At 41.3% G+C, this 19,099-nt stretch overlaps 1 protein-coding gene across 1 annotated transcript in view; it reads left to right on the top strand.

Annotated features, from left to right (window-relative positions):
- The window catches only part of PCYT1B (phosphate cytidylyltransferase 1B, choline), a 32,296-nt gene that overhangs the window by 6,680 nt on the left and 6,517 nt on the right, over window positions 1-19,099 (top strand). Inside the window, exons 2-7 of the mRNA XM_055801202.1 lie at window positions 5,912-6,011; window positions 7,342-7,458; window positions 10,676-10,827; window positions 11,762-11,840; window positions 15,042-15,184; window positions 17,326-17,514. Of these exons, the coding sequence (XP_055657177.1) occupies window positions 5,912-6,011; window positions 7,342-7,458; window positions 10,676-10,827; window positions 11,762-11,840; window positions 15,042-15,184; window positions 17,326-17,514 (780 nt within the window). The remainder of the gene's footprint in view (window positions 1-5,911; window positions 6,012-7,341; window positions 7,459-10,675; window positions 10,828-11,761; window positions 11,841-15,041; window positions 15,185-17,325; window positions 17,515-19,099) is intronic.

The raw sequence follows: 19,099 nt of genomic DNA, 5'->3' as shown, positions 1-19,099 counted from the left end.
AGATCCTTTTGGCCGTATGTCAGGTGTGCATAGTAACGTACAAGTAAAAAGAAACGGGTATTAGAAATCCAAATCATAGGAACTGACATTATCTCTAGTTTCTAGATTGATCAATAAAACACAGAGTGGCATTAGAGCAGTGGTTACACATTTTTGGTCTGTTGACGATGGCCAACCTGCAGCATTACTTGTGGGCCAGCAAGCACCTGCCATTCAGCTTTGAATTGCAAATGCACTACAGCCAGTTTGGTTCTGCAGTCCCATTGCAACTTGCTCATTCTGTGAGGGCGTCTGCAGGCTGCTACTTGGTAACCAGTGCCCTGTTGAGGGTGCTGCATACTTCTTTATCCTGAAATACTGCATATCGCTTCTCAGTGCTGGGATATCTGACAGCTTGGCTAAGTCTCTAGCCAGCAGGACATCTAAGCTCACGGGCTGCATGCTGCCTTAGCTGCAGTTTGTTCTTCCACAGAGTCCTGCCTGGGATCACTTGTATGCAGGGCTCCTTCCAGCAGTGCCAGGGGAGCAGGCTCAGGTGGGTAAGTTGCTAGTTTAGGGTCACTTTTCCAGCTGGTGTTCATGGAGATTGAGGTGCTTCATCGGCAGTTCTTTCACTTGCGCTGTGCTTGACTTGGGGCTTGTCCTACCTCTAGGATGGATTTTCTTTTCTAAATAATGTGTTCCAGTTCAGTCAAAAGTCATGGCTGTCACACAGGAATCTTGTCATGAAGTTCTCTGGCCTTTTGCAAATATTAGACTAGATTATATAATAGTTGTTCTAATTTCGTAATTATGCATCTGTACATATATGCATCATTGTGCTTCTTGAAAAGGCAGTGGAAGCATCTTCCATTATATCTTCAATTTGTAATTGCACCTTGCACTTAATTGTTACTGACTTAATACTAATGATGAACAAAGTATATTTGATAGAAGATAAAGCCCAGAAAGAGCAACTGAGAATAAGGCAGTTTGGAATGCTTGCAAAACAGTTACTTTTTTAAAAAGTTATTGTTCTTATTAGGTTGGTTTACCTTATTTTTAGTTTACATCTACCTCCCTGAGTCAGTAGAACTGTGGGAGAACAGACTAGATTTTCTTCTGATACGTGCATTAATATTGGAACTGTTTGTGAAAAATGTACCTGGAGGCACCCAGCAGTAACATTCAATTACAACTGAATTGCTCATAAATTTACCTTTTTGGATCAATGTTACTAAAGGTAATACATGAGACAACATGATTTTCATTTTCCATGACATTCACTCCCTGAACTCTAAGAGAAGACCTTGGTAGTCCTTAACATGGTCTTTCCATCTGCAAAGAGTATTCATACTTAAGAAACTCAGCACGTATTTTTGGTTCCTTCTCAATCATAGTGGTTTTCTCTTCAGTGTTCCTTAAAACTGATGTCAGCGTTTCTTGCTCTGTAATTACTGTTTGCCAACGTCAGGAGCAGGTTCCCCAAATAATCTTTCTTCATATGAGTCCAAACACACAGGTGGTTTGTTCCTGTGAAATCAGTTATCAGTTTTAAATACTGCCTCTGAGATAAAAGCATCAGACCTCCCACAGAATTTGCCTGCCAGCTTAATTGTTTTATAAGCACAGGTCCAGCCTGTTCTACCAAGCTTTCCCTGTGTAGTTGTACTGGATCAAGATCTGAAATTTTCTTAGACCTCTGTGGACAGCAAAATCTTAGATGACAATACAACCATTCTCTGTACCAAGAGGATGTTTTTCTCTGTGTCATGTGGCGCAGGAGGTAGTATAGCTGTGCGAATCAAAATAAAAGAAAAAAATCAACGACGGAGTAGCTCCTTCCATTAGCACATGTTGCATGCAGTACCCTGCAGGCAGAGTTATAATGGCAGGTGGACTATGGCATAGATGGGTCTACATTTGCCCATTTATGAAAGTATTTCTGTCTTCCTTGCTGCTGTGTAAAAAAACCCAACCCAACAACCAATCATACAGAAGACAAACAATAGCACAACTAATTATTTCCTAGTACAGGCTGTAAGCAAAAGAGAGGGTGTGGAGTTGCTTATGATTCTGACTTGTTATTTCGGTGGTATGACTCCTGTTCCTCTGCAAATCACTGACCACTTCCCTTTTAATCCATTGGAAACACAAGCTATGAATGTTTATTTGCTGACTAGCAGCTAAGTTAAATGGCTATGACAGCTTAAGAGACTGTGAAGTGATAATAAAACGGCAGCCCCAAGATACACCTGAAAATAAGCTGCTTCTAGCTGTCATGGAGGGTTTCTTCATAAAGCATCCCTGCCACAGAGCCAGCTTGGGGCTGCCTACCACGCTCTACTCTCCTCTCTGGGCTACTGTCTCATTATGTATAGTTGGGAGTTACACTGACATTACTGGGTACAAATGGAGCTGTGAGGCATTTGGTAGAAAGTCCCCTTTACCTACCTCCCATCTTTTAATGTCTTGGAGTTTGTTGATCATCATTCAGTTATTTTGCAAATTTGTGAGAATGCAAATAAGACACTTATTTAAACTTGTCATGGAATGAATGTCTTCTGATATGCAGCAGTTACTGGATAAAATTTTTTGCATACATTCATTTTTAGGAAATGAATTTAATTATAATTGAATGCAGCATCTTCATTCCCAGGAAACAGGACTTGCATTGCAAGAGTTTTTTAACATCTTCTGAAGTAAATATCACTAATGAATCCTAATATTACAATGACTTCTCATTTACGACATGTAATAGGCTTTCTCTAGACATCACATGTTAATAATACAGTAATTGTGTGGCATTTGGACTGCTTAAATGAAAGTAATGTCTCCCTGCTGACACTAGATGTAAGGTGCTTTCGTCATCAAAGATAACCACAAAGTGTGAGCACCATGTAAATAATTTTCTATTCCTAGCAATTAAAGCTTTAGAAACTGGAAGTGTTATCAGTTCAAACACTGTATAAACCACCTTGCAGTTAACACAGAAGGGCAACAAAAATAATTGGAGTTGTGGACCAGCTTCCATTCAAGGACAAATAAATGAGGTAAAGCTCTTCAGCCTGGAAAACGTGACTGAAAGGAGGAAAGGGAGAAGCAGGGAATAGGTGACTATGGATAAATTTACTGAAGCTTCCAGTACAAGAATAATACAAGGAGGCGGCAGGTGCTGAAGAAACAAAATGAGATAATTCATTACTGAACTCACACTTAGGCTATAGAGCACCCTGCTACAGGGTGATGCAGATCTCAGAAGCTTACCTTGGTCCAAAACACAAGGCTAATTTGACTTGCTTGACGAATCGCAAAATGCAAATGCATAGAAAATAATGAAGGCACAGATGAAGGGAAAAATCTGTCAGAGAAAGACAGAAGTACATTTGCACAAAGTCTTTGTCTAACCATCTGATTATTGGCAAGACTATAACAAACTTCTAAAACTACTTTAATGGATTAACCAAAATGAAGAAGCTGCTATATATATTACTTGCTGTCCTCTCCTAATTCCAGTTATTACTGACAAGAAACTGGAAAGAATACAAGTAATTATATATTAACTGGAAGAGGTTTGATAAATTATTTCATTTGTAATAATTTATTGAAATGTTCTATCTTACGCTTTTCTATAGAAACTGAATGGTCTCAGCTTACTCATGTTTTTGTTAAGCTCAGTCACATTTTTTCTAGGCCAGATAAAACAAAATAGCATTGGGTACTCATTGAGAAGCTGTTGCTGCATTTCCCTTCATCTGTCATCACATGGTATTTATGCATTTCTCTATGTGGCTTTGATAGAGTATTGCAGATTTTAATCTATTGTATTTCTTGTATTTTCATATCCAGTGACTGAGAGGTCACAGAGTAATGGGTATATTGACAGCTCTGGTTTTAAGCCCTCAGCCATAAAGCAAGCTTTAATGATGAGCGTTTACAAAAGCTGGACCGATGGGAAGCTAACAGAGGTTGTTCTCCATTGAGCAGAGACCAAATGAAAAATCTTGGTGTTGCAAAGGCATTCATGGATGAAAAGCACCACTGTGTTTGCCTGGTGGGGAAAAAAAATATCTTCCTGCAAAACAGGCCTATTTTCTTCAAATAATCTCCAAGGAAACAGCCTCTGCCAAGCTAGGATCTGATTACCAGTTGCAGGCCTTAGACCATAGCCATTATTGTTTTAACATTTCTGCCTTCCTCTTTATCCCAGCAGGAATCAGGCTGTATAGGCTGCCGTGTAACTTGACCTTGCTTGGGGATAAAAAGACAGGTTAGCACACAGTGATCACAAAGCCAGAAGCAAAAAGACAGTGTTTAGAAAATAAAGGAAGGAGCTGGCACAGTATGATTATGTGTAATGTTCTACACTGTGCAGCATGGGTGGCCCGATGAACAGTTACCGTCTGTGACACCCAGACAGAAACTTGGACTTGGTCATAGTTTCTCCATTTTTTAACCTGGTCTGTGCAGAGATGCTGTGATTTTCATCACTAAGATACTAATTATGATGATTTCCTGCCACATTTGAGATTATAAAAAAAAAAAGGAAAGAAAAATGGAAGAAAAAAAAAGAAATCAACATAAAATTTTAGTGCTTTCGGTAAACAAAATGAATAGTGAATCAGCAGAAAGAGCTGGATATGAATCTTCAAGTCTTCGTTGCTGTTTTACTACTGTCCTCTGAGCTTTCAGTGCAACAAGTCCAGAGGTCAGCAGCAATTAGGCATCACGTCTCAAACTGTCTCAGAGATACTAAAGAAAATAAATGCTCAGTGATTAAGCATTCATCATCTAAAAGCTGAAAAAAAGTGTAAAAGAGACATTCTATTATGATCAGCCTTGGGTGCTCAAACTGGTATGACAACTGCACATCACAGAAGTGGTCACTGTCAAAACCTCGCCAAGCCACAGCTGCAAGGCCACGCAGTCCCAGTTAAATCATGGTGGAGGCAAAGTAAGTAGTAGATTTCCTTTGGCTTGTCTCAACCACCACCTCATCTCAAAAAAACAAAGCAAACCGAAACTCGGCTATGATTTCATAAATATATCAAGCCGAGAGCAGTAGAAGCATGTTTTTTCATATCAGATCATATGGCGGATAATAAATACCTGAGGTTCTGATTGCTGATAACTTCCTACATAAGCATTGACAGAAAATACAATTTCTGTAATCAAGTTTCCTGACAGAAAATGCCACATCATTCTTTATACATCCTCACTCTGTCTCTTGTATCTTTAGGTTCTAAGCTCTTCAGAGCAAGTACCCTTGTGGTGCTCTGATCACAGTTAGACCATTTTAGTACTGTTACCGTATGTGTCAGACCAGAGAAAGGAGTTGTAGCTCAGTTAGCTCTAGTTAGGTGGGACTTTTGGCTGCATCCTTGCCTTTAATTTGAATGGCTTCTCAAAACTATACAACATTCTGACTAAAACCACAACAAAACAACCTGCAGTCTCCAGTTATCTGTACTGATACCAGTGGAAGGAACTGGTGCTTGTGAAGAGGTGGTTCATTTGCAGCTTTCTAAATCCCAATTAATTTTTACAGCTATTATTTGTAGGTAGCAGAACACGTTTTGCATCTTGGGCGTTTGGAGTCATTGAGACCAAACCAAGGACTAAACTGCTTGAGGCAACAAACCTGACTTTGTTCTGCAAACAGAAAAATTATATACCTGCACCCATCTCAAAAATGCTTCAGTTTCTCAACAGAGACAAAGATCTAGGTTGCATGATGTGTTTGGAAAGCTTTATTTTCCTCATCATTTTACCTTGCATGAATTGTGTATGCTCAGGGGTGACCAAAAAGCAAAAATCCCCAGAGAAAAAAACAGCATTAAGCCTCGTTACAGCATCCTGCCACAGTCAAATGGTTCTTTTTTAACCACTTGATGGAAAAAATAAATTTACTTTGTTTTTTTCCTCCTGCCAGACTTCGATGGCACCTGCTCCATTTGCAGATGAAATAAGTTGTCAGTGCCAAGCCCCTCATGAGAAGCTAACCATTGCACAAGCTCGCCTGGGAACACCAGGTATGTGTAGAAAGCTGCATCAGCAGGACCATGGGCACTTCCAAAGCACAGGCTTTCCCTTAAAAACCTCTGTTTTTTTCTTGAGTGGAAGGCTCACTTGTGCCTTCCACTTGGAATCAGAAAAGCCAGCCTGTTATCTGGTGCTGTCCGGTAATGGGAAAGAAACTAGCAGCTACAGGATCATTATCTTCTGTTAGAGAAACAATGCGAGAAAAACATTTCAGTGTTAGAGTTTGATGTTTTTGTGGATATCTGCATGTTGGTCAGAAGAAAGGCATGCCAGCCCACTCCAGCCAGCCTAAAAATTGTGTGTTTTGTTGTGGCTACCTCCTGCATTCTCTTCCCATACTGCCTCTGTATGCTGGGAAGCTCTTCTTTCACTGATGTTCTTGTTGATCACACCAGACCTTCAGTGGCCTTAAAAGGTCGTTTGCCCCTTGCATAGAAATCATGCCCAGTTTCTTTATCTGGACATTCGTGATTGGGCAGGGAAAAAGGGATGATTTCACATAAAGTCCTAAATATACATACTTCAGCTCCCCTAAATTCCAAGACATTGTTTAAAAAAAGCCCTTGTTTACTTATTTTACTTATTTAAAATAAGCTTTTAAAGTATGTACACTTTATAGGGATAAGCTCCAGTTTTCCGGTCAGCTCTGCAAGGAACAATGTTCTGCTGTGGACCTTGGATGTCCTGATGGCAGAGACATCTCTCTCTAGTGCTGAAGCACAGTCCATGGAGGCTGGAGCTGCTGCTGGAGATGTTGTACAGAAAGCAAGAGTTATAAGGGTGATAGCAGGAGGATGGTGAGAAAAAGAAATGATAGGCTCATTAGAGAGAAGAGCTTGGGGGTTGTATGAAAGAAGGGAAGTGAAAGGTTTATGTTGAAGAGGTAAGCAATACATTTTTACAATGGTAAGCTGTGGAAAAAAAGAAAGTCACAGACAAGAGGGGATGAAAATAGGTGATAGGAAGAAATAAGGAAAAAATTGAAAAAATCCAGAAGGCAGAACTGACTAGAAAGGCAGAGAGGAAAGAACAAGACATATGGTGGAACTCTGAATGAGGCAGGAAGATGACATTTTTGCTAAATTAGAATACAGGGATGATGGATGATAATAAATAGGATAAGTCTGAGAGAAAACAGCAGAGAGTACAGAGAAGAACAAGTAACAAGTGGGATAAAACACTGTGAGTTCACCCGTAGTGCTTTTGAACATCAGAACTGGGGTAAATCTCATCTGATCTGGGAACAGAAAGCTGACCAGTAGAATAAAACGCAACTTGTTTTATGTCTGAAAAATCACTGTTATGTTTCTTTGCTCACAGCTGACAGACCCGTCAGAGTGTATGCAGATGGGATATTTGACCTCTTCCACTCTGGCCACGCTAGAGCTCTTATGCAAGCCAAAACTCTATTCCCAAATAGCTACTTATTAGTAGGAGGTAAGATCAGAGTTATTTATTGCACTGGATTTTTGCTTCTGTGCTTCAGTATCAGAGAATTATTGCCATGCTCACACCCCCAGCTGGTTATACGCAATGACTTTGAATGCTGCTTTCTCTCTGGGGGCTTTCCATAGGTGATTTGCCTTGAATTACGTCTTACAATTGCATCAATTAAAGTAAAAGTCAAATTCTGCCCTCAGCAGCACAGGTACAATTCCCATTCTAGTTAAAGCAGGTGCCTGCATGACTCTGAGCTTAGAATAGCACCATATGAATAATTTACCTTTTTCATTTATTCGCTCAAAATTGTTAAAAGATTGAGATGAGTGAATGAGATCAACCACTCATTTATTTCTGGCTCCTCAGTCCTTCCACCAGCCAGGCACAGCCCCTGGCCCCTGGCTGCCAGGTCAGTACTGTGTGTGCAGACCCAACCTTCAACATCAGCAGAGAAGCTAAATCCAGCCCCTTATCATTGGAGACCCAAATGTAGGTCATGATTTGAACATAGTTTCCAGCTCACAAGTGTCCCTGGGCAGGTTACTTTCTTACCAGATTGTTTTGCTACGAATACCTTACCTTTTTGCAGTGTTGGTGGCTAACAGCTCTTCAGCAGTTGGTACGTGCCTGAGGAGTCGCTGGAGGGTTGTTTTTTCCTGCCTAGCTGCCTGTGCAAGCCCTACTCTCGTGAGGCCTTATAAACATGCATTTCGGTTCCAGTTTTCCTGCACCTCTGCGGTTCAGATACGCCTCATGTAAACATTTCACAGCAACCTTCAGCAGCTGAAATGCTTGCAGCAGTGATGATAAAGCAAATGTGAATGCAACCTTCAGACACTTTATGCATTATTTTGCATCTTTGTCCCGAATGAGTTGAAAGGGGGCAGGGCGGGGTGGGGGTGGTGTGTGGGGAAGACCCAATGTAAAGGAACAGCAAACTCTCCTTGTAAACACACTTTTTGGTTTTAGTCTTAATGACTTGTGGCAATTCCCATGGAGCTTCCTGGGAGGGAAAGGAGACATCCCTTTGTTATGAAGCAAACATTTAGGACTCTCTTGTTTTTCTGCTGAGCCAGATAGCTTGCAGAAGAAGCAAGTGGAGGTGCGAGACTGTGGAGTTTAGAAAAAATGCAAGTTACATCAAGTTATATAGGTTTTATTGTTGCTTTTAAAGGGGGCAGGGGTGGGTGAGTCCCACTTCAGGAAGGGGTTCTGGGGCAAAAGCATGGCTCCTTTGAAATTCATGTCATAGCTTCACTTTGCCCTTAGTTTTGGAGTGAAGGACAGAGCAGCCAGCCCTCATCCGCACCTTCTCCCAGAAAGACACTGTGTCTTAGCATGTTTAAAAAATGGGCACCTTTCCACGCCCACATACAATTTGTGCTGCCAAAGCACTGGTGTCCTGTGTCTTTGTGGGCACCACAACCAACCTCTTCTATTTCTTGTTGTGAAGACAATTTTTTGAAGCTAAGAATTTTTAAAAAAATGGATATTTATACTTTCCCAGATCAGTCATTAGAGCAGTATGACAGAATCAAAAGGAAATAGATACTGTGTCTGCATTGTACGTGAACAAACAGTAATAAAAAAATAAAATCAAACCTTTGTACAGAATTCAAACAAAAATTACTATTTTACAATAATTTTAGTAGACCCTTTGTTCCAGGAGAGGGTAGCTTTAAGATGACATAAAGGCTGTAAATAAATATAAATACAATCTCAGAAGGGATCTTTCTAATCAAGATGCTTTGATCTCCATTAAATTTCTTGTCAGCAGGCATAAAAAATGACATCATAGGATGGAGTAGCATTTTGCTAGCTGAAATTCATATGTATATTATTATCTGGCTTTGAATTTTGCACGAACTCCAGGGCCTTCCTACATTTTTCCTACTTTAAAGGTCTTTAAAGACCATCACAACAAGAACATCCATTTTAGATCTCAGAAAAGACTGCATCTTTGCTAGTGCCTTGCCTGATAGGTTGATGTTTTCAAGTTAGAAAGAAGCAGCAGCTGTAGGGCTGCTCTCACACTTCCCTGCAGCACTAATAATGTTGCATTTATCATTTGTCAAGTATATTTACTGTTTGTCCCAAAGTTACAGATGAGTGAGATCCAAAGGCACTGGTTTAACCTGTGGTGAAGGACAACCACTGTCAACCCAGCTGTAAATGCATTATTTCATGTGGGGTATCAAATGACTGTTGTAGCTATATAATATTGGGCAGTTACACTTGTGGGGACAGGTCACCATGTTTTACACAGTGTTGTGTGGGTAGAAAGATAATACCTAACTTTTGTAATCCTCTGGTAACATGGACATTGCTTCCCCTCATTTTAAAAGCAATGTGACAAAGTATTGGCACATCAAGTGCTAAAGATGCAGAATTTCTGGACTTTTAATTCTGCTCTACTCATCCACACTCTCCACGGAGAGCATACGGCTTCTCTGAGTCCTTTCCACAGGGCTTCCTTCTTTAGTTTCCCACTTGAACATGGCACAAGCCTTACTTCTCTTTCTATGAAACGTGCTTAATTCAAGCTAAACTCAGAGACAGATTCCTATAAAATCAGCCATGACTTAGTTTCTCACTAAATAAACACCGATGGAAAATGTTCTGCTGCAATTTAGAGCATTGTTTACGTAAGAACAAAAAGTGGGAACAGAGGCCCAGAGAGGCTGAGGGGTCTCCATCTTTGGAAACTCAGCTGGACGTGGCCCTGGGCAACCTACTGTAGTTGACTCTGCTGCGAGAAGGCGGGGGTTGAATTAGGTGATGTCCAGTGGTGCCTTCCTACCTCAACCATCTTGTGATCCATGAACTTTGTGAGCACTCTGTGATTGCCGACACTGCAATCAGAAAGCACTTTTTGATTTTTTTTTTAAAGCATTGACCATCACCCCTGAAATTTCATAGTCCATGAAATCCTCACTTACAGTGGGATTGAGTTGCCTCAATATGTGATACTGTACCACCTGAGATGTCCTACAATATCATCTCACTTGGGCTCTCGACGCAGCTCCAGAAAGGGAAGGATCCCTCAGAAGTCTGTGGTTGTACCTACCAACCCTGAGCAGAACTCTTAGATGCCCTGGAGCACCCCAAAATTAGCTAAGCTAATCACTGTTTAATGGAATTATTAAGAAATAACTGCTGGTCATACTAATTCTGCTGGGTGTGGAGCCATTTTGTTGATATTTCTATACTTTAGTTTGCAGTGATGATTTAACTCATAAATTGAAAGGCTTCACTGTGATGAATGAAACTGAGCGATATGAAGCCCTCAGACACTGTCGTTATGTGGATGAGGTCATCAGGGATGCACCCTGGACACTGACACCCGAGTTCCTTGAAAAACATAAGGTACGTTTCTCCCCTTATCCTTCCCTTCCCCTTTGTAGGCTGACAGTTGAGACTTAAACAGCAAATGTGTGAAATGCTACTCGCTGGAGCAAATTATTTAATTCAGTTAATTTCAGTCACTGAGATTAGGTACATGGCACTGCTTGCCTCCATTTTTGTCAGAAAATGTTGTATTTGTCTTGCCTTTTTTGTCTCAATATGCTGAGATGGTTTCTGTAGTGGGATTTTGAATGGCAAAATAACACTGAAGACTTACTCATAAATTGACTTTCAAGAAAGGAGATCATGAACCAGGAAAGTTGTCATGTAGTGACTAAAGTAATGTTAAAGGCATGCTTCTTATTAATGCTAACTGGTGCAAGAATTGGCCAGAAATATGTAAAAATATCATGTGTCCTCTAAAGGCAGGACAGAATTTCTTACATGCTATTTACTGTTTTGCAATATATACACATCTTAACAAAAGGGTAATTAACTAGGATGATATTTTAGTGTCCACATCACTGGGTGACGAAAGAACAGCGTGACAGTACTAAGTATACATGTATATACGCACAGCCCTAAGGAGGCAGGATCAATAATCCTGCCTCCATGGTTTTGAAAGCCAAGGCTTTGCCACTTGACTTAGCTCATCCAGTAGCAATAAAACCAGGAATGGGTGTCTTAGGTTTTCTACAGAATAACACACAGAGCCAGCCAGAGCAATGCATCAATGACAGTGCTTCTGGAGACAAGCTTTCTGTTCTTTCATAACTGATCGTACAACACAGCAGTTGTAGGCCTAAATCTAGGCAATATTCTAGATGATAGCTTTAGGATGAGAATGTCAAAAGCAAGTCAGCTGAAGTTGAGAAGAATAGATGATCCTCCACAAGGAACCCCACTGAACCAAAATTCGGTGATTGTGGCCTGTGATTCTTCTGTTCACTGGCAGATCGACTTTGTAGCCCACGATGACATCCCGTACTCCTCCGCTGGCTCGGATGATGTATACAAACACATAAAGGAGGCAGGTAAGCGCAACTTTACATTTTTATCACCTTCTTTTTCAGCCTCAGTTTAGATTCTTTTATGGTCTTTTGACCACAGCTGTTGGGAGAGAAGCAGTAGAGATAATACTATGTTTTCTTATACTCTAATCATAGGTTACTGCTGACTTCAGCAGAAAGATTCACTTCGTAAAACCACAAAGGATGTCCTTGGCTGAAGTCCTGCCATAACCCCCAGGAAGCCATTCAGATCTGTTATGAAAGAGTCCCATCTGGGTTTTTAAAATATTTTTAGGGTGCTTGGCTAAGAGCTTTGAATGGATGAAAATGAGTTTATTTCCCACAGCAGCCCAGCCAACTTCAGTCATTTGTTGATAACGGCAAACTGATGACTCCTTGACACAGCCCAGTCCTGAATACAGGCAAGCACAGACAGCCTTCAGGAGTCATTAGGATCCATTTCTGATTTGCACTGAGGGTTCTTTTCACTACACTGGCAGAGGGTTTAAATCAGTAATTCATTTGCCATGACTATTCAGCAGTTTGGTTGACTACCATATTACATTGAGCAGGAAGATGCTGAAGTCATCAGGAGTTTGTATCTCTTCAGCTCAAGGAAGCTGAATTAAATCTGAGATAACGTTAAGGCACTATTTACCAGCAGCAGCTATCCTAACACAGTGAACAGTGCAGGAGGAGGAACTGATCATACCTTTCTTCTCCTGCTGTCTGGACTCGCTGCTTTAAACCTGGCAAATCCATCCTCTTCCTGGTCTACATAAACCTGTATATTGGAGGCCTAAAAACATTCCCGAGCAAATCTGTCTGATGGTGATTTTGTCGTGCAAAGTGACCTTCTCAAGTTACACAATGACAGAGTAGACCAGGTATTGACCTAAGCTGAAAGAATAAGCTTTTTATAGCAGCGGTTCTTGATCTTTTTCCACTTGCAAACCTTACTGTAGTGTCAGGCTCACAACCCTCCTTTGGGAACTGCTGTTCTACAGTTTCAGAGCCAGCACCAGCTTACTTCCCTAGGCAGTGGAGCAAAGGTATCTCTGGTAAGGACAGGTCACTGAGGGACACACAGAACATGCTGGACAGGCAGCTATTTTGCTTTTCTTCTATAAGATGTTGGGTGCACAGGACAACGTGACAGAAGCCCTTTGGTGTCACTGCATTGTTACCAGACTGAGCTGGAGAGTGCCCACACCTGGCACATCCTTCTCTGCTATTGTTGGGCACAGGTGCAGTGCACCCATGACCTGATGAGAAATTAAAATTTTGCAGAATAGAGTATGGACTTACGGCTTCAGGGACTTGTGGTCTGGCCTGTGTCTATCACTGCGAGATGCTGAAGAAGCGACTTCAGTCTTGTATGGCTGAATTTTGTTACATACAAACTGTGAATAATGTTACCTTATTTGTGAAGAGTTTTGAAATCCAGTGCTGTAATAGTCCTAACACTCCAGAACAACATTATTAGAGTAGTGAATTTCCCCTTTACTTCTAGAGGGTTTTGTTTTAAATAGACCAATGCTGTGGATGCATTTGCATATTTTCCTTTGTTCCAGTACTCCTATTTTCCCACATCAGATTGTTGGGGAGCCGAGAAGCAGATGGGAACCGTGGCACTTGTTGTGTAGCTTCCCACGGGCTCCCATTTCCCCACTCCCTTCAGTGGGTGGGGGGGCATATGGACAACAGCGAGCTGGGTAACGGCACGCTGACTAAACCTCTGCACATATGTGAACAATTAGTTTGTAAAATATGAATCACTCCAACACATGAAGCATACAAAAGCAAAATCAGTGACTAAAGGTAACGTCCTCATACATGGGTTTGTGCATCTACTTGAAAACAATTCTGCTTTTGGCTTAGCAAGGGTACGGTTTGGATTTTTCTCATGTATTCTTGTAGCTTCTATCTATAAAGGCTTCTGGCTCCAAGTGGGTTTCACTGCTTCCAAAAATAGTTTCCTGAGTGACTGCTGCAAGCCTGAAAATTGTAAGCAGGGAAACCTCTCTGCTCATGATTAAAATAATCTATGTTTTAGCAGAGTATTAATTTGAGATCAGAAAGGAAAAATACCACATAGCGTTTAGGCGCAAGAGGCTGCTAAGCTTCCTGATTCCTTCTCCAGATCTTATTCTAACCCTGTGAAATTAGCTAGCAATGCCTGCCTACTTCAAGTGAATAGATGAGGATTAATTTGCCAGCAGCTATAGCACCCTTTTAAGACAAAGCACTACTTCTTTTGCAGAGCCATTTCCAGTCTTATCTCACAGCTCGCTCTCATCGGTAGCTTGATATTGCAATTACATGTAAGTGATAGTAGTAGGTTTTTTGTAGCTCTAAATAATTTCTAAACCAAGGTGTGCTAGCACTCTGCTATTGCCTTTGTGACTTCCATTCACAATTCGGGTGATCCTATCTTGTTGAGGAGCGATTAAAAAGCAACATATATTTCAGCTGTGTTGAGAAAAATACAAGCAGTATTAATAAATGACCAGCTTTCTTAGGGACTGATCTGTTGGAACAGGGAGAGTGGTTGTGCAGCCACTGACATGGCCAGGGGGGCACGAAATGGGGGCTGTGGAGACTCATCCTCTCAGTCCCTATGGTATATCCATGTTTGTTCACACTACGCTTACGCTTCACTTTCCTGTTAGAAGCTACTGGCACCTCCAGGGTGTTACCCAGTTATTGTAACACATCTTTTACCTGAAGGCACTTCCTGGCTTTGGCCAAGACCAGAGGCTGCTCTGTTTTACTCAGCAGAACAGAGAGTCAGATGCTGCAGCACAGGAGTGAAGAGTGGAAGTTACACAGGAGAGCAGCAAATGGCAAGCCACACACCCCCCGACTCCTTTATATAACGTTAAATAAGGGTTACGCTTATGGAAAGAACTGCTCAGTGAATTGCCACAACTGCGAGGTTTAGCATTCCTGGCTTGGGAGCTCCTTTAACTTCCACATCACAGCTGACACTGTGAAGAGGGCAAGTTTTAGCTTTCTGAAAGCTTGAGGAAAAATGAACAGTATAGCAACCTAGCGCCTTCCCTAAGCTCACACAGGAATGACAGAAAAGAATTAGGAAATAAGAGAGGAAGAATTGCAAATCTCTTACCTTTGGTCAGGCGTTTTTGTGTTCTATGGCTACCTGCCATAGTGTCTGGTCCTGCCATGCTTTCTCAGCAGGCTTTCTTTTCCCACTTTTCTCAGGAATGTTTGTACCAACACAAAGGACTGAAGGTATCTCCACATCAGATATCATCACAAGGATTGTCCGGGACTATGATGTGTATGCCCGGCGTAACCTCCAACGGGGATACACCGCCAAAGAACTGAATGTTAGTTTTATAAATGTAAGTATGCCTATCTGCACTTGCTTCTGAAACACTCTCTCATAGGGCCCTGAATGAAGAGTAAAGGTTAAGAAAGGATATCATCCTCCTGCTGCTTTTAAAATAGCTGGCAAGAACTTCATTTAAAAGAAACTGGTAAACTGAGGGTAGTTTTAAATGCTCCTGTTAATTAGCAGCTTCACTTCCATCTTAGGCTTTTGTGTTTGTAACAAAGCTGCTGCTCTCCCTTCTTCACTGAGCTGTAGGCGACCTAATGACACACTAGGAAGGAGCCCACCCCACCACCACATGCTTCTCAGCCACTCACCCAAGATGCACCTTCTTTCTTTATTCCTATTGTGAGAAGGCAGCACAGAGAGCAAAAATTTTGATACCCAAACTTTCTCTACAATGCAACAGGAAAAAACCAAAACCAACTGCTGAACAGTGAGATTACCAGAGGTAGCTAAAATGGCTTTTAAAAGACGAGGAAGCGTGTTAGGAAGCTGGTACATAAATGATGCCACAATAGATAGGGCAAGAGCACCATTTGAAGGGATGGCTCAGATTATTAAGCTTCCATGTACAGAACTGCACCTTACGATCCTGTGTGGAGTAAACACTTAACAGAACTGAAAGTTTACTTTCCTTCATTTTCTATTTCAAGTCTTAAGGCCTCGAGATAACCTACATAACCAAAATCTTCCTTGTGATTGGGCTGGCTCACAGCAGGTCTTCCCACCTCCTTCCCTGGAGCTGGGAAACCCCCTTGTGAAGGACTGAATTGTGTCATTACATGAGGGTTTTGTTTACTTTTCCTTATTTTGAAGTCTGGCAGATAAATCACAGATCACAGGGCATAAATATTTATTTCACTGTGCTTTTTTTTCCGGTCTTCCACACCTCTAAAAAAACCTGCTTTTAAGCGTTCCACCCAGAAGGATCACTATGGCAAATATCTATTAAATTAAGGCGTGCTGGATGCCTTGGAGGTTCTCAAATTTATCCTTTAGCAGAGCTCTGAGGTTAAGATACTGTTGCATAAGGTATGCTTTCCCCAGTCTCAGACACTGATGTATCCTGAAGTCCCTCCTGATATTTGGTTATTTAGCTTGTAGTAATTTAAACGCAGAAACACTACTTTGCACCAAAGACTGTTTGTGTTTCAAAATCAAAACACAGGATTTCACCAAGGCAGAAAAGTGCTGGTTTCCTTAAAAGAAGGGTTGGTCAACTGTGAGGTGCAAAGTAAGTTCAGTTTATTTGGATCTTGAGGATTTTGTTTGGCCTTGTGGCCTGCAAAGACTCTTCTTCTAGTGATTAACAAGGTAGAATAAAACACACCTCAGCAGTTGTGTTTTAAAGCAAGCAGTACTTGCTTTAAAAGTAAATCCAAGAGCCCATTAAATGCAGTTCACAGGAAATTAAAAGCCGATAGTCATCTGTGCTTCTATGTTACACCTTCAAGGGTGTACTGTATGTTTGTGGAACACAGAAATGTTTCAAGACAAAAGCACTTTAACCCTGAAGTACTTCAGATACTTGGCTGAACGAGAGCTCCCTAACATTATCTTCTCTGTCCCTCTTTCTGTGGGATTTAGCAACAGGCGTTTGCTCTCTTTTCTGTGAAGTTTGCTGCCCACAAGCCACTGGCCTACACACGTCTTTGTTGCAGCGAGAGGCTCCTGTATTAGCCAGGCTTGGGGGTGAAAAGAGTTTTCCTTTTGCTCTACAGAAATCAAACGAAAGAGACATTTTGGTCCAAGTTAACATCCAAGCTGGCAACACAGCAGTGAGTCCACTGCAAGTCCTAGCTCTTGCTAGGAAGCCCAGTGAGATCTGCCTTTTGCTTACTGCTAAATTTCAGCTGTTAATTTCTCACTTGTATCTTTCACAAGATTTGTATAATTTTCAAAGTGCATTCACTTTTGAAAGTATGGAAAGATTCATGTAGTGGATTAAACAGTAATCACACAAGACAGTTTTTTCAATATGTACCTTCTGCACTCCATTCCACAAATGTTAAATTTGCATTTATAAAAATAACATGTGAATAATTAACCAAGGCCATATGTATTGGAATACATTAATGCCGTTTTTTTCTTCTCAACTGTCAGTGGCAAGTCCCTATATATTAATCTCTGTCTACACTTTTAAAACAGGAGAAGAAATATCGCTTGCAAAACCAAGTGGACAAAGTGAAAGAAAAAGTCAAGAATGTAGAGGAAAAATCAAAAGAATTTGTTTACAAAGTAGAAGAGAAGAGCCATGACCTCATCCAGAAATGGGAAGAAAAGTCCAGAGAATTTATTGGCAACTTTTTAGAGCTGTTTGGACCCGACGGAGCCTGGGTAGGTATTCTGCCATCTGAGGAAGTCTGAGTGCTTTTTGTTTCTCCTTTGTAACACAAACCAAGAGCAGAGTCGTTTGCTGCAGTCCCTGTTTTGAAAGCCAGTCCAGTAGGATAACACCAAACCTGCTTGCTGAATCCAGTAACACGCACCAGTACTGCAACAGGAGGATTTGCCACTTCTGGCTGTTGCTTGTTTGGTATGCTTTCTGTCTTTTGTTAAGGTGCAGTGCTGAATGTGATACTGCGTTCAGTAGAGCTGCGTAACAGCAACACATGAACAAACAGGCTAATACAGCCCGTTGTCCCTGTTAGCACTAAATGGGACCACATAGACATCAGGGAGGAATCATACACCGGAGGTGGTGAGGGAAACAAGGCCATTGAAAAGGTTTTCACTAGTTCTCTTCATGCTCTGTACTCAGCAGTAGTTGACAGTTTTATAACTCTAAAGACTACTGATTTGAAGTTCCAATAGACTATTTTATATGTCAAGTGGCCAGATTCATCTAACTGACTGCTGGGAGGGCTTTTGTGGAACTGAAACACTTTCAAAGCTCTCCTCAGTACGCACTGGCTCCACAGAGCCCATTTACCAAAGGTCCCCAGTGCCACAGAAAGGCAGTTGAGAGTCTGCAACAGCATCCTTCTGGGGAGAAACCTCAGGGCCTTACCTGCTCAAACCAAAGTCACGCACTGAGTGGTGAGTTAGTGACACTTCAGAGCCCCAAAAGTGTCCTGGCTCTCATCTTTCAGTTCTGATAGCTTGAGAAGCTTTTCTTGTCCTACTTCCCTTTACTACATCAAAACCAGTAGCAAAGCTTAAATTGAATGTAGAATTTATCATTTGTTTGAACAGACTTTCTAAGACCTTCCTGTTGGGAGTTGGTCCGTTTCCAACAGGCTGCTGGACAGCTGTGTTCTGGCAAAAGCCCAGGCCCCAGTCAGACCCTCCAGTACAGGCATCGTTTTGGACATGCTGCTCCAGTTGGCAAGCTCCAAATGAAGCTTTTGCTCTGTCCAAGGAAATGTGAGCAAGCATGGAGGAGAGCAGCAAACAGTGCAGGGTGAACTTAGAGGAGCAGAGTAAGAGCTAGAGAAATAATCCCACAGAACAACAAGATGCTCTAGAGGTACATTTTCTGACTGTGACGTGCGGACAGTCATGCAGTTCCTTCCTCACTTGAAAGAAAACTCTGCAAGAGGCTTGTGCAAAGCCTCTTTAACTGCTCATAGATTACAGTTTGAAGCAAAATATCAATAGAGGCAGCAAGCTATAAAAAAAAACAGTTTAGGACTAGCATAAAGCAGATACTATTTGAGTAGTTTTAAAGATCCAAAACACATGTAATGGTCTCTCAGGTCACTCTTACCAGTTTATACCTGAACAGCTTCCCATCACAAGAGGTACCTTTTGTTGAAAGGATCTCAGCAGAGTTTTTATTTTTATTTATTTATTTTTTTATAAATAAACCCTCAGGAAGAGTCACAGACCCCTTGTGAATTAAGAAGGCCACATCACAGCTGTGTCACAATTTGGTGCCATCAAAGCACATAGTACCTGTCTCTTACTGGTGCTCTCATCT

This window comes from Falco peregrinus, chromosome 4 (genome assembly GCF_023634155.1).
Source record: "Falco peregrinus isolate bFalPer1 chromosome 4, bFalPer1.pri, whole genome shotgun sequence".
NCBI lineage: Eukaryota > Metazoa > Chordata > Aves > Falconiformes > Falconidae > Falco > Falco peregrinus.
Note: the sequence above shows the minus strand (reverse complement) of the source record. Positions and strands in the feature narration are given on the sequence as shown.